The sequence below is a fragment of the Lissotriton vulgaris genome, chromosome 6 (assembly GCF_964263255.1).
Source record: "Lissotriton vulgaris chromosome 6, aLisVul1.2, whole genome shotgun sequence".
Taxonomy (NCBI): Eukaryota; Metazoa; Chordata; class Amphibia; order Caudata; family Salamandridae; genus Lissotriton; species Lissotriton vulgaris.
The window spans coordinates 1,259,513,839-1,259,530,067 of record NC_141694.1 but is presented as its reverse complement, the minus strand read 5'-3'; the positions used below and the strand labels follow the sequence as shown (position 1 = coordinate 1,259,530,067).

Sequence of the window (16,229 nt, the reverse complement as noted above, 5' to 3'; positions counted from 1 at the left end):
TGGAAGACAAAGATGTGCGATAGAACTGAAATTGCGATTCTCATATTAACATGACTAGAGAATCTGGATTTCATTAAAGACTCGGAGGCTGACATTATGCATAAACCTTTAATGCAGACCCCCAAGATGCAAATCACAATACAAAGGCTCCAAATAGAACACAGGCAACAGCAAAGTGCCATAAACTAACAAGAGACAGCCTCTTTTAAAAGCGGCTCAATTATTATCTGCTTGTAGGTCTGTTTTTAGTTCTTCACATCTTTTCTTCACCTTTCTGAATTTTGCTATCTTTTACTCCTTTTGTAGTTGTTGATTATACATTTGAAGAGGTACTTTGCTATTTATATGCATTTTAAGGGCTCATTTACTACTTTGTACATTTCTCCGACTGCTTTGCTATTTTTATTTGCAATTTTTGACATTTTTATTTTTCTTACTGCATTTATTTGATCCCAAACCCCAGCTTTGATTTTATTTCTCCATAACCTCTTCTATGTTAATTTGTTCACACCCAAGTGGCTGCTGTTCAGCATGGCTAAAAGTTAGTGGGGTAGCGTAGAATGGCATGGAGTGGAGTGTTTTAAAGTGGAGTGAAGTGTTGTGGAGTGGCATAGAGTGGGGTCCAGTATAGTTGAGTGGCAAGGAGAGGAGTGAGGTGGAGTATCATGGAGAAGCGCACAGTGCTGTAGAGTGTTTTGGAGGGAGTAGAGTGCTGTAGAGTGGAAGGGCATAGAGTTGAGTAGAGTGTTGTGGAGTGGCATAGAGGGTGTTGTGTAGAGTGTAGTAAAGTAGAGCAGAGTAGATTGTCAGAGTGGAGTGATAAAGAGTGTAGTAGTCTGTCATAGAATAGAGTGGAGTAAAGTGGCATGGAAAGGCATAGAGTATGTTGTGTAGAGCGTCATAGAGTAGTGTTGTAGAGTGGCATAGATTGGAGTACAGTTCTATAGAGTGGTGTGGCATAGAGTAGAATAGTGTGTCAGTGGAACAGAGTTTAATGGAATAGAACATCATAGAGTTTAGTATTGTGGAGTGGTGTGTCACACAGTGGAGTAGAGTTGAGTAGTGTTCCTTAGAGGAACGTGGTGTAAAGTACAGTGGTGCAGAGTAGATTAGCATAGAGTGCAGTGGCTTAGAATGCTTTGGTTTTGACTAAAGTGATGTAGTGTACAGTGACGTAGAGTAGCATAGAGTGCAGTGGCATAGAGTAAAGTGGTGCAGAGTGGAGTAGAGTGGCCTAGAGTAAGTGGCATAGATGAAGTGGTACAGGGTAGAGTGGAGTACTGCAGGGTAGGGTGCAGAGGTGTTGAGTGCAGAAGAGTGCTATGTTGTAGAGTGCAGAATGCAGAGTAGATTGTCAGGGTGCATGGTCGTAGAGTGCAGGTTGTAGAGTGCTGCAGAGATCATTGACGTAGAGTGCAGTTACGTAGAGTGGAGTGATGTAGAGTGCAGATGCATAGTACAGTGGTGTAGAGTAGACTAGAGTGGCATAGAAAGCAATGGTGTAGAGTGATGTAACACGTAGTGGCATAGAGTGCAGTGGCATAGAGTAGAATGTTGTAGAGTGTAGTGGCATAAATTGTAGTGGTACAAAGTAGTTGACGTAGGTGCAGTGGCATAAGGTGTAATGGTTTTGAGTAAAGTGGCGTAGAGTGCTTTGTTTTTGATTGACGTGGTGTAGTGTAGATTGCATAGAGTGCAGTGGTTTAGAGTACAGTGGCATAGCGTAGACTGCAGAGGCATAGATTGGCGCAGCGTAGAGTGCAGTGTTGTAGATTGGAGTAGACTGCAGTGGCGTAGAGAAGATTGCATCAGAGTAGAGTGGAGTGGTGCAGGGTAGAGCATATTGGTTGCTGGTTAGAGCACAGTGGCATAGAGATTGAGTGGTTTAGAGTGGTGCAGCGTTGATTGCAGTGGTGTGGAGTAGAGTAGAGTAGTGTAAAAAGACTTCAACCGCCAACTCACTGAACATATGGAAATCAACAATCTTCTGGACCACACCCATTTCGGATTCCTCACCAACCACAACACTGTAACCACCCTGATCGCTGCCATGGACGACATCAGAACCCTCCTCCACCAGGGAGAAATGGCAGCCCTGATCCTCTTAGACCTCTCTGATGCTTTCAACACTGTATCTCATCACACCCTTATCAAGTGGCATCATCACATCAAATCCAAGGAGACGTCCTCAAATGGATCGCCTCTTTCCTCACTGGAAGAACCCAAAGAATCCACCTGACTCCTTTTATCTCGCAACCCAAGAACATCATCAGTGGGTCCTTCAAGGCTCGTCCCTCAGCCCTACACCGTTCAACATCTACATGACACCCTTGGCCAACATTGTCAGAACCGAAGGAATGAACATCATATCCTACGCAGATGACACCCAGCTCATCCTCTCACTAACAGAAGCCCCTTCCACCACGAAGGCCGACCTCCGCAGGTGCATGACGAGCATCTCCGACTGGATGAAAAACAACTGTCTAAAACTCAACACAGACAAAATTGAAGTGCTGATCTTTGGGAACAACTCTTCCCCCTGGAACAATTCAGGTGGCCCTCTGAACTAGGACCAGGTGGCCCTCTGGACTAGGACCTGCGCCCATTCCGACAGACCACAACGCAACCTTGGGATCATCTTGGACAGCAAGCTCACCATGAAAAACCTGAACAACAAAGTCTCTTCCGCCTGCTTCCTCACTCTTCGCATGCTTCGTAAGATCTTCAAATGCCTCCCTGTCAACACCAGATGAACCAACACTCAAATACTAGTCAACAGCCAGCCAGACTACTGCTGCACATTCTATGTAGGAATCACCCCGCACTGCCTGAAGAGCATACAGACCATACAGAACTCAGCGGCCAAACTCATCCCAAACCTCCCCAAGTGTACCCACACCACCCCCACCTCAAGATGCTCCACTGGTTCCCCATTCAGAAACAGTGTCAAGTCAAGATGCTGATCCATACCTACAAGGCCCTTCACAACCAAGGACTGGCATACATCAACCACCGCCTGAGTTACAACCAACCCTCCAGGCACCAGCGCTCCACCTTCCCTCTCCCTCACAATTTCCCGTGCATCCACCGAAGCAACAGCGCAGGACATTCCTTCTCCTACCTCACAGCAAAATCCTGGAATGACCTCCCCCTTCACCTATGGACCTCATCCTCTCCTGGAATTCAGGCAAGGACTCAAGACTTTGCTGTTCAACCGAACTCCTTAGCTGCATGTTCTCAGGGCCTGGATATCCTCATGGGGGATTAGCCGCAATCTTTAAATCCAAGTTGATTGGGTGACTGAGAGTGCAGTGGCGTAGAGTAGATTGTTTCAGAGTAGAGTGAAGTGATGTAGAGTGGAGTGGTGCAGGGTAGAGTGGAGTGGTGTAGAGCAGTAGAGCGGAGTGCATTGGCATAAAGTGCAGTGTTGCACAGTAAAGTGGCATAGAGTGTAGGGGTCTAGACTGGAATGGTATAGAATGCAGTGGCAAAGAGTGCAATGGTGCATAGTAGTGTGAGGCAGTGCATTGCCATATAGTAGAGCAGAAAGGCGTATAGTGAAGTTGTGTAGAGTGCAGTGGTGCGCAGTAGATTAGAGTGGCGTAGAGTGCATTAGCATAAAATGCAATAGAGTGGTGTAGAGAAGAGTGGTGCAGAGGAGAGTGGCATAGAGTAGAGTGGCATGGAGTGCATTAGTGTAGAGTCCATAGGCAAAAAGTGATGCAGAGTAAAGTGACAGAGGGAAATGGTGTAGAGTGGCACAGAGTGCAATAGTTCAGAGTATAGTGGTGTACAGCACAGTGGTGCAGATTAGAGTGGAATAGGGTGAAGTGGCGTAAGATGTATTGGTTTTGAGTAACATGGTATAGAAAGCTTTGGTGTAGAAAGTAGTGGCACAGAGTGCAACGGTGTAGAAAAGACTGGTGTAATGTAGAGCAGAGTGGAAAAAAGTGGCATAGACTAAAGTGGCATAGAGTACATTGTTTCAGAGTAGAGTGAAGTGGCGTAGAGTGCAGTTGTATAGAGAAGAGTGTTGTAGAGTGCAGTGCTGCAGAGTAGAATAGAGTGGGAAGTCGTAGAGTGGAGCGATGTAGAGTGGTGTGGAGTTCAGTGGCGGAGAGAGCAGTGTTGCAGAGTGATGTAGAGTGAAGTGGTATAGAGTGGAATGGAGTGGTGTAGAGTGGAATGGTGCAGGGTAGAGTACACTGGCATAGAGTAGAGTGGTGCAGTGGCATGGAGTGCAGTAGAGTGGCATGGAGTGCAATGGCATAAAATGCAGTGGTGTAGTGTGGTGTAGACTAGAGTGGGGCAGTGATACATAGGACAGTGGTGCAGAGTAGAATAGAGTGGTGGAGAGTGCAGGGACGTAGGGAGCAATGGTGTAGAATGATGTAGTGTACGGTAGCATAGAATGCAGTGACAGAGTGGAATGTTGTAGAGTATAGTGGCATAAAGTGCAGTGGCACAAAGTAGTTTGGGAAGGGTGCTTTGGTTTTGAGTAAAGTGGTGTAGAGTGAATTGGCATAGCGTGCAGTGGTTTAGTGCAGTGTGGAATGGCGCAGAGTGGCATAGAGTGCAGTGATGTAGAGTAGATTGTTTCAGAGTGAAGTAGAGTGGAGTGATCCAGGTTATAGTATAGTGGTGCAGGGTAGAGTTCAGTGGCGTAGAGTAGAGTGGTGCAACGTTTATAGCAATTTCGTTGAGTGGAGTGGCATGGAGTAGAGTGGCGTAAAGTGCAGTGGCGTAGAGTAGATTGTTTCAGAGTAGAGTGAAGTGGCGTAGAGTGTAGCGGTGCAGGATAGAGGAGTAGTATAGAGTAGTGACGTAGAGTGCAGTGTTGCAGAGTGGAGTGGGGTAGAGTGCAGTGGCGAAGAATTCAGTGATGCATAGTAGAGTGGGGTAGAGTGCACTGGCATGGCGTAGAGTGGTGCATGGTAGAGTAGACTAGCATAGACTGAAGTAGCGTAGAGGGCAGTGTCAGAGTGCGGTGATGGAATTAGAGTGGTTAGAGTGCATTGGTGTAGAGTGAAGTACAGTGGCACAGAGTGCAGAAGCATAAAGTTCATTGGCTGCAGTGCTGCCGAGTGCAGAGTGCAGTGGTGTACAGTGGTGCAGAGTAAAGTGACATAGAGTTCAATGGTGTAGAGTAAAGGGGTGTACAGTACAGTGATGTAGAGTAGATTTGCATAGAGTGCAGTGACGTAAAGAGTATTGGTTTTGAGTAAAGTGGCGTGGTGAGGAGGGGTGCAGAATGGAATAGAGTGGCGTAGACTGCCGTGGCGTAGAGTAGATTATTTCAGAGTAGAATGAAGTGTAGAGTGCAGGGGTATAGAGTAGAGTGCCCTAGAGTGCATTGGTGCAGAATAAAGTGGTGTAGAGTGCAGTGACAGAGTACAATGGTGTAGAGTGCAGTGGTGCAGAGTGGATTGACGTAGTGTATTGGTTTTGAGTAAAGTGGTCTAGAGTGCATTGGCATAGAGTGGTGCAGAGTAGAGTGGAGTGGTGCTGCATGCAGTGGCGCAGAGTAGAATATTTCAGAGTAGAGTGCAGTGGTGCACAGTAGATTAGAGTTGCATAGAGGAGATTTGCATACATTGCACTGGCATACAGAGGAGCAGTACAGAGTAGAGTGCATTGGTGTAGTGTACAGTGGCATAGAGTGCAGTGTTGCAGAGAAGGGCGACAGAGTGGATTGGTGTAGAGTGCAGTGGTGCATAGTAGTATGAGATAGAGTGTATTGAGGTAGAGTGGAGAGGGGTAAAGTAGAGAGGCGTGGAGTGGTGCAAAGAAGAGTGCAGTGATGCCGAGTGGAGTGGTGTAGTGTGTAATGGAGCAGAGAGGAGTGCAGTGGCGTGGAGTGGAGTGGTGCAGAGTAGAGTGGAGAGGGATAACATAGAGTATGCATGGTATGGTAGCATACTGACGTTACAGACAGCACATCTCCAATTGAAATGACCATTACATTTGCACTCACATACGGTTTTACTGATAAACGAATACAGCACACGTGGAAATTTACTGATTTGATTGTCAACACAGTTCCTTTATAGACATTTAAATTGTGTTATGTACTAGAAAAAATAAATCACCGGTAGACCCTTAATCAAGCAGACCCCCACTGGTCAGCATGATTGTCACATAAATCCTCTCACTTTGAAGTCAGAGAAAGAAAAATGAACACCAAACAATCTGGAAGACATAGCCTTACATTTACCCTCTGTCTTTGAATGCACAGCAAATGTGACAAGATAAGAACAAGATTTAAAGGCCTGTTTGAAGAAAGCGAGTTTGTGGAAGAATACAACAAACAAGGTTTGGGCAATGGGAGCGAGAACTCAAGCTGCACAGCGTAAACCAACTAAAGGTAGCAAATTGAAAGCCAGAAAATGTGAGTTACAAACCAGAAAAACAATGGTAAGCTACGAGTGGAATGCCTTCCTAGGTCAACTTTCTGAATGTCCATAGGAAGTCTTTATCAAACCAGGCAGCTGCACTGTCTGGTAGGCTGGGACCTAAAAAGAGGGAGCAGAAATGATGGGGTGGGTATGAGGTCTTCAACTGAATAATTTAAAAAGGGTTAAAGGAAAGAGTTACTTTAAAAAACAAAAAGGCAGGGAAAATATAGAAAAAGTGAAACCCACGGGTCGGTAGATGTTGCAGTAGTGTCAGCTACAGATGGGCTGTATCCGAAATTAATACATCTTTAAACTGAGATTGTTAATACGAAATTAGTGGAAACATAACAATAAAAATTGTACCCAACTAATAATTACTTTGAGATTAATTTCAGTTAACTAATGAAAATGAAAAAAAATCATATGGAACTGTAAGTGTTATTTTATACCGACCTTGGTTACTTGTACTCTTTTGCATTCACTTGCTTGCTTTGTTTTGATCTCTACACCATAAGTGTTTTCATCCTACTTCAGTCATTTAGTTCTGGAATTTTTAATATATTTAAGCATTAGCTCATCCAATTCAAACCTTTAAGGTTTTTTTGGGCGAACCTCATGTTTTGTGACAGCATGCACCTCCGTTCTCATTTCACAAGAGTAATGTATTGATAGTCCTTTCTTTATATTCTAGATCATGTATTTCTTTTTGTGTAAAATGTAATTAATACAAAGTGCCATTTGAAGAAGACCATTTAGCCACGTCATCCCTTTCTGACCGCAAACTCCGTAAGCATTTAATTTCAATTTAGCTTTTCTTTTCCCAAAGTGTTGGCAAATAAAATCAACCACAAAGCATGCTTTCTGAAGCTGATCAGTTAAATATTGGTCTGTTATTAAATTGTTAATATTCCAATCAATTTGTTCAAGTAAAACGTGAGCCCACTCATGCAATTATTATGCACCTTCCTCTTGGCTGACACTTCGTTCTCCTTCACCTTTCAAAATCAGAGATTGGGAAGGAAAAACCTGGAATAAGCCCCTGATGGCTCCTAATTCCAATTTATGTTAATCCAAAAATTAAATGGAGCAAATCATATGAACTCGCTAATGTTCTGATATGTTTTTTTCTTTGTTTTTAAAAAATACAGGTGTCTGGCTGGCTATTGATTGCTATTGTGGCTGTTGCTGTTTTCCTGTCCCTATGCCTGGCAAAGCTCCTGTCCCCTCTCAGCTTCCTCCACCTCCGGTACTGGACAAGCTATGTCAACAACGAAAACACACTCTTCGAGCGGACAGCTGATGAACATTCCAGGATCTATGCTACACAACACATCAAAAAGTTTTTTGGCTTCGCCCCAGGGAGCAAAAATGTTAAGGAGATCCGTATCCCTTCTCGCTTGGATTGGAAAACGGTTTCTGGCCTTGATCTTTTGACAGTAATAGATGATGAACATTGCCACTACAGCCTCCTTCACTCCTGGTCGGACGAGAATCCACCAGCAGGCAAGCATATTGTCATCGATGAAGAGCCAACATATGATGCTACTATACCATCATAAACAACGTGGTTTTCCACCGTGCTTACTCCCATTTTCTGTTGACGTCCTTTGTACAGCAGTTGTTTACTTCATTGGAAACTTGCTTGATGGCCCTTTGAATGGTTGTGACCAGGACAGGCCAAAATAATTTGCTTTCATTTTTGTTATAGGGAATCATTAACAGAGATGGATTTTCCTTTTTGACAGGTCCTTTAACTGAACAGGGAGTTCTTTTGTTCCATGGTAAAACTGCACATTGTTAATTATAACGATAATGTGTGGAATTGTCATCACCCAATATACTGATTTGATCGTCAGCACAGTTCATTTACAGACATTTCAATTTAGTTGTGTGCTATGAAAAACAACAATATCTGTAGAGCCTTCCTCAAGCAGACCCCCAATGGTCAGCATGATTGTCACAAAAATTCTCTCACTTTGAAGTCAGAGAAAGAAAAATAATCACTAGGCTCCCTTCAAGACAAAACCTGACACTTGATCTCTGTCTTTGAATGCACAGCAAATGTGACAAGATAAGAACAAGATTTAAATTCCTGTTTAGAGCGAGTTTGTCGAAGAATACAGTAAACAATGTTTGAACAACATGAGGGACAAACTTAAGCTGGACAGCCTGCAGCAAATAAAGTCAGCAAATAGAAACCAAAAAATGTAAGTTACAAACCACAAACTCAATGGTAAGCAATGGCTGGCATGCATTCCTAGGTCAACTTTCTGAAAGTCTCAAAGATGTCTTTAGCAAACCAGACAGCTGCGCTGTTTTGTAGGCTGCGTCCGGAAAAGGGGTAGTGGAAAAGAGGGGTGGGTATGGGATCTTCACCTGAAGAATTTAAGGTAGGTTAAAGTAAAGGGTTACTTTCAAAAACATAAAGGTAGGTAAAATGTGAAAAAAGTGAAGCCCACAGCTTAATAGATGTTGCAGTAGTGTCATCTACAGATGGGAAGAATCCAAAATGAATACAACAATAAACGAAGATTGCTTATACGAAATTACTGGAAACACAACGATAAAAATAGTATCCAACTAATATATACTTCGAGAATAAACTCACTCAACTAATGAATGTGAAAAAAATCATATGGAACCAAAAGTTTTAATTTATACCAACCTTGGTTACTTGTACTCTTTTGGGTTGACTTGCTTGCTTTGTTTTGTATCTCTACATCATAAGTGTTTTCATCCTACTTCGATCATTCAGTTCTAGAATTTTGAATATATTTAAGCATTAACAATTGTCTCATTTGCTCATCCAATTCAACCCTTTAAAGCTTTTTGGGGCTAACCTCATGTTTCATGACATCATGCACCTCAGTTCTCATTTCACATGAATAATGTATTGATAGTCCTTTCTTTATATTCTAGATCATGTTTGTTTTTATGTAAAATGTAATTAATAAAAAGTTTCATATGAAGAAGAACATTGAGCCACACCATCCCTTTCCGTCAACAAACTCTGTGAGCATTTAATTTAAATTGAGCTTTTCTTTTCCCAAAGTGTTGGCAAATAAAATCAAATAGAAAGCATGCTCTCTGAAGCAGATCAGTGAACTATTGGTCTGTTATTGAATTGTTAATATTCCAATCAATTTGTTCAATGTGAGCCCATCATGCCATTATTGTGCACCTTCCTCTTGGCTGACACTTTAATCTCCTGGACCTTTCAGAACCACAGTTTAGGGAGGAAAACCTGGAATAAGCCCCTGATGGCTCCTAATTCCAATATATGTTAATCCAAACATTATACAGAGCAAATCATATGAACTCTCTAATGTTCTGAAGTGTTTATTTTAATTGTTTTTTTATTTGTAAAAAGAAATCAGGTGTGTAGCTAGTTTTTTATTTCAATTGTGGCCGTTGCTGTTTTCCTGTACCTGTGCCTGGCAAAACTCCTATCCCCTCTCAGCCTCCTGCACCTCCGGGACTGGACAAGCTATGTCAGCAACGAAAACACACTCTTCGAGCGGACAGCTGATGAGCATTCCATGATCTATGCTACACAACACATCAAAAAGTTTTTGGGCTTCCCCCAGTAAGCAAAAATGTTAAGGAGATCCGTATCAGTTCTCGCTTTGATTGGAAAACTGTTTTTGGCCTTGATCTTTTGACAGTAATAGCTGATGAACATTGCCACTACAGTCTCCTTCACTCCTGGTCAGATGAGAGTCCACCAGCAGGCACTCATATTGTCATCGATGAAGAGCCAACTGTCACGACTGCCAGCTCCTCAGAATCAGGATGATGCTCAAAGGGGTCCACCTCCTGATGTCCCTGCACTCTGACTAGCTATAAGCATAAAGAGCACAAAAGCAATCAAGCGAGGGAAAGGTAAGGGTTGGAGCTGCAGTGGAAGGGACACCTGTAACAACAAAAGAAGGCACACATTAATACTTGCAATCTTCTCTCTACCCTCCTGTACAGTCTCACTAGATTATAATACAGTACCTGGTAACTGATCAGGAGATGAACTCTTTCTTCTATCTGAGATACTTCTCTCAAACACAAGGTGGACCTATGGTTCAAAAGACAACCGGTTATTCCTGGGGGACATACATTTACAACTGTCATATATGAATTCACACTCAATGGCATACATACCAGTCACTCTATTCCCTCTGGAATATAGGCTTCCATAAAGTAAGATGATGCTCCCGATAGTTAGTGAATTCCTCAAAGTTAAATAAGAGAATAGCAACAGTATAGTTTCAAAAACGGATCTTACCGACTGCCGTAGAAATTCTGGAATAACTCACTCTGATTTCCGGAATGATACAAAGCGGCTCCTTGAGTTTGCTCCTATTGGAAGAAAAGAAGTAAAATATGTTGGACTGACGGGAGCAACCCGGGAGGGGGCAATCCAGCGTCTCCTGGCCCGTAGAACAACAAAGAATAACAAACACCGGCTCAAAACCTGATGAGGCTAGGAGTTGGCAATCCAGCGGCTCCCAGCCCGTATCTCAGGAAATAAGAACATAGAGCGCTTTTGCGCAACTGCGCTCTCGCTCAGCCGAGTGGAACGCGAACAACAGGCTCTTTTCCTGTTCGGGCGTGGAGGGGGCAATCCAGCGTCTCCCAGCCCGAAACACAAGAAGAACAAACAAAGCTCAACGCCAATGCGTTCTTGCTCAGCCGAGCAATAACGCGAACTCCGACTCCGCAGCCGCGGAGTCAAATGCAACGTAGGACTTCAGAGGAATCTGCAGCGGCTCCGCGGGAACAGGGCGTCCGCTGAACCGCAACAGTCCAATGGACAAGACTCACGTGCGAGGACCCTCGTGCCTCGCGAGGCTTTATACCTTCCTGGACCTCCCCTAGCATTTAGCATTCTGGGAGTTCTAGTTTTTCCCATTCAAGTGGATATTCGGCAGGCAACTATGTCCGATCCGGACACCAACATTTGATGCTACCACACCATCATAAACAACCTGGTTTTCCACCGTGCTTTCTCCCATTTTCTGTTGACGTCCTTTGTACAGCAGTTGTTTATTTCATTTGCAACTTGCTTGGTGGCCGTTTGAATGGTTGTGACCAGGACAGCCAAAATAATTAGCTTTAATTTTTGTTATAGTGGATCATTAACAGAGATGGAATTTCCTTTTTGACAGGTCGTTTAACTGAACTGGAAGTTCTTTTTGTTCCATGGTAAAATTGCACATTGTTAATTAAAACGATAATGTGTGGAAATGTCATCACCCAATGTTCTGTTTTGATCGTCAGCACAGTTCATTTAAAGACATTTCTATTTAGTTGTGTGCTAAAAAAAATAACAATATCTGTAGAGCCTTCCTCAAGCAGACCCCCCCTGGTCAGCATGTTTGTCACAAAAATTCTCTCACTTTGAAGTCAAAGAAAGAAAAATAAACACCAAGCACCCTGGAAGACACAACCTGACACTTGATCTCTGTCTTTGAATGTGCAGCAAATGTGACAAGATAAGAACAAGATTTAAATCCCTGTTTAGAGCGAGTTTGTGTGAGAATACAGTAACCAAGGTTTGAACAACATGAGGGACAAACTCAAGCTGGACAGCCTACAGCAAATAAAGTCAGCAAATAGAAAGCCAAAAAATGTAAGTTACAAACCACAAACTCAATGTTAAGCAACGGGTGTGATGCATTTCTAGGTCAACTTTCTGAATGTCTCAAAGATGTCTTTAGGAAACCAGACAGCTGCACTTTCTTGTAGGGGTAGTGGAAATGAGGGGTGGGTAGGGGGTTTTCACCTGAATAATTTAAGAAAGGTTAAAGAAAAGGGTTACTTTAAAAAACATAAAGTTGGGAAAATATGAAAAAAGTGAAGCCCACAGCTTGGTAGATGTTGCTGTAGTGTCATCTACAGATGGGAAGAATCCAAAAAGAATACAGCATTAAACAAAGATTGCTAATACGAAATTAATGGAAACAGAACAATAAAATTAGTATCCAACTAATATTTACTTTGAGATTAAACTCACTCAACTAATGATTGTGAAAAAAATCATATGGAACCGAAAGTCTTATTTTATACCAACCTTGGCTACTTGCACTCTTTTGGGTTGACTTGCTTTCCTTGTTTTGTATCACTACATCATAAGTGTTTTCATCCTTCTTCGATCATTCAGTTCTATAATTTTGAATGTATTTAAGCATTAACAATTGTCTCATTAGCTCATCCAATTCAACACTTTGAAGTTTTTTGGTGCTAACCTCATGTTTCATGATGTCATGCACCTCAGTTCTCATTTCACAAGAATAATGTATTGATAGCCCTTTCTTTATATTCTAGATTATGTTTGCTTTTATGTAAAATGTAATTAATAAAAAGTGCCATATGAAGAACATTGAGCCACGCCATCCCTTTCTGTCAACAAACTCCGTGCACTTTTAATTTAAATTATGCTTTTCTTTTCCCAAAGTGTTGGCAAAGAAAATGAAATACAAAGCATACTCACAGAAGCAGATCTGTGAACTATTGGTCTGTTATTGAATTGTTAATATTCCAATAAATTTGTTCAATTAATTTTTGTGAGCCCATCATGTCATCATTATGCACCTTCCTCCTGGCTGACACTTTAATCAAATACAAAAATTAGGTAAGTGAAGGGTCTCAGGTAAAAAGTTTAAAGACCAGCGCGGACGCAATCTCCAATCAATACTATATCAACCATAAAAGATTGCGCGTCTAACAGAATCTCCAAACGGAGATGCAGAGTACTGACAGTACAAGTAAATCACTCCTACTCAGACATGAAAGAAAGTCCTATTTAAGAGGACAGAATCCCATCACCCACCGAGGGGGACTGCTTCATCATCTGGGATCTCCTCTTGTTCACAAATCCTAGTGTGACCAAGGGCCACAACCGCCTCACTGTGAGGTAGGAGCTCGGGGATGTTTTGGTAGATCAAATTGTTGGATCACCTAAAATCCATAAAGATGTGAAGCGAGTTGCAGTGCACGGAATGTGTCAAAAAAGGTGACATTTTAAATTGGCTACCAGGAGAAAAAAGACATTTAATAGTTATCTCTAGGTGTCAATATTAAAAAGCAAGTGCAAATATGATCTGAAAAAATTGTCGAACGCGTACGTCTGAACAAAAGGTCAACATGTTTCGGCCATGGTGATCAATAATTGATCACGGCCTTCTTCAGGACCAAGATGACTGTGTAAGAAAGTATATAGTATAAGTGGAACAATACATCATACAAAAACCTGTGATATCCTTTTTGTTTGGAAAGATCCACAGGATTTGTTGTCATCACCCGCAGTTTCACGGGTGGACGCCTCACCTCACCTGGCAACAGCTCAGGACGAGAGGCCCCGCTCTATCCTTCGGTACCCGGACCTATATTCTGCTGCTACCGGAGGTGACACTTTAATCTCCTGGACCTTTCAGACCCACAGTTTGGGAAGGAAAATCCTGGAATAAGCCCCTGATGGCACCAAATTCCAATATATGTTAATCCAAACATTAAACAGAGCAAATCATATGAACTCTCTAATGTTCTGAAGTGTTTATTTTAATTGTTTTCTTTTTTGTAAAACAAAAATCAGGTGTGTGGATGGTTTTTGATTTCAATTGTGGTCCCTGTGCCTGGCAAAGCTCCTGTCCCCTCTCAGCTTCCTGCACCTCCGGTACTGGACAAGCTACGTCAACAATGAAATGACACTCTTTGAATGGATGGCTAATGAGCATTCCAGGATCTATGCTACACAACACATCCAAAAAGTATTTGGCTTTGTCTCAGAACCAAACATGTTAAGGAAAGCTGTATTGCTTCTCGCTGGGATTGAAAAACTGTTTCCGGCTTGATCTTTTGATGATAATAGATGATGAACATTGCCACCACAGCCCCCTTCACTGCTGGTCACACGAGAAGCAACCTTCAGGCAAGCATGTTGGTATTGCTGAAGAGCTAGCATGTGATGCTACTATACCACTGTAAACAACCTGGTTTTTCACTGTGCTTACTTTCATTCTCCTATTTTCTTTTGAAGTCCTTTGTACAGCAGTTGTTTATTTCATTTGCAACTTGCTTGGTGGCCCTCTTAAGGAATGTGACCAGAAAAGGCCAAAATAATTAGCTTTAATTTTTGTTATAGGGGATCATTAACAGAGATGGAATGTTCTTGTTGACAGGTCCATTAACTGAACAAGAAGTTAATGTTGCCCCATGGTAAAATTGTACCCTGTTTTTATTGAATGCTTTCTTACTATAGTAGAATACAACGAAAGCCACACAGCTATAGTGCCTCAACCTGTGGTAGCCCATTTGAACGGAAAATAATTGCTGAAATTACACTTCCTACGTTTATGCAGAGGCATTGTTCTGAAAGTGTACAGTAAAATCAAGCTGTGTAAGAACTGATTATTGTTTACAATGATCCCAGGTGAAGGGAGTTCAGCTTAGATTAGTCTAGGTGCCTTGTGTTTTAGGGAGAAGCCTGCACTTTCTTCCTAAAATGATCTTTTTAGAGTGACACTCTGCTTATTCACTACTGCCTGATGGGTGAACATCTTTCCTAGGTAAATTAACTTAGTAAAAGCTGCATCAAACAAATTCATGTGTGGTTCACCACCTCTCTAGGGTCCAGTTCTGTACGAAACAGTTCTCTGTAAAGCCAGTGATTAAACTGTGCCATCCAGCCGCGGCCTGTGCATGTAAGGGCGGGGGGGATGGGGGTATTCCAACAGATGACGATGAGGCAAAATTAAATAACTAATACATTTTCCCTCATCGTTGTCTCTTGAAATCTCCCCCCCCCGTCCCCCACCCAAATGGCCCCACCGCTCTCATCTGCCCGGGCCGCGGCTGGTGTTATCCAAAAGAGACAAAATATATGTACAAGTTGTATTTCATAACTATTTCATTCAGGAGCCTTAAACTCCTTCTTCAACTGTTGGAAAAAAATCCTGAGATTTTAAATTAAAACTGTGACCTTGCCGTGTGATATTTGGAAAGGTATGGCAGCAGTAGCCAGATAAACATTAAAATAAAAATAGTCAATTTTGTTCTTAATACACATACTACTTTTTTGGGGTGATTATTTTGACTTTTTTATTACATCACACGTCTGTTTGGTATGGTAGATGTTTAAAGGTCCAGTAAAAAAAAGCGAACACTTTTTCTACTTACGTCAGCGAATCTAGAATTCAAGAACATTGGTTCATTAAAATGCCAGGGGTAGCAGCAGTGACCTCTCACACCTTTGACTTAATGACATCATAGGAGGTACATCATATGACCTTTGTCTCTCAATCTTCCTTGAAAGTGATGTCACATGATGACATCACAATAATTGGTATTGCTGAAGTTCCATAATAAATGCATTATTAATATAAAAATACAACATAGACAAACATCTGTTTTAGATACCACCTGTATTAGGGTGCTGACATGATATGCAAGGGAATAATTACTCATTTTCTCTTACTTGTATATGAAAAAGTATGTGTTCATCCCAAGAGGATATAGTGGCACAAAATAAACAGCAGCACTGGGATCCTACACTTATTTATACCACAAATTGTCATGAAATATTAGTTCTACTATGTACTGCAATTAGAAATGTGTTGATAAAGCATGGGGAGAGGAAAAAGAGATTTAAATAAAACACTAGTGCGTGTTTCCTTGTGTATTAATTGGCATAGATCATATCTTGAACACCAACTGTATTTTTGGCCTAAATGATTCCTTATTGTTAATCGATTTTAATTTAAGATCACGTTTCACATATTCACAATAATGAAACATGGCAACATCTTGCTTAAAAAAGTTTGTTTTGTTAGTTAATTGTTTCAT

At 41.9% G+C, this 16,229-nt stretch overlaps 1 protein-coding gene across 1 annotated transcript in view; it reads left to right on the top strand.

The window, feature by feature from the left end:
• Positions 1-8,811, top strand: part of CALHM4 (calcium homeostasis modulator family member 4) — a 70,998-nt gene extending 62,187 nt beyond the window's left edge. Inside the window, exon 2 of the mRNA XM_086927371.1 lies at positions 7,544-8,811. Within this exon, the coding sequence (XP_086783497.1) occupies positions 7,544-7,954 (411 nt within the window). The 3' untranslated portion in view covers positions 7,955-8,811. The remainder of the gene's footprint in view (positions 1-7,543) is intronic.
• Positions 8,812-16,229: the final 7,418 nt, after the last annotated feature.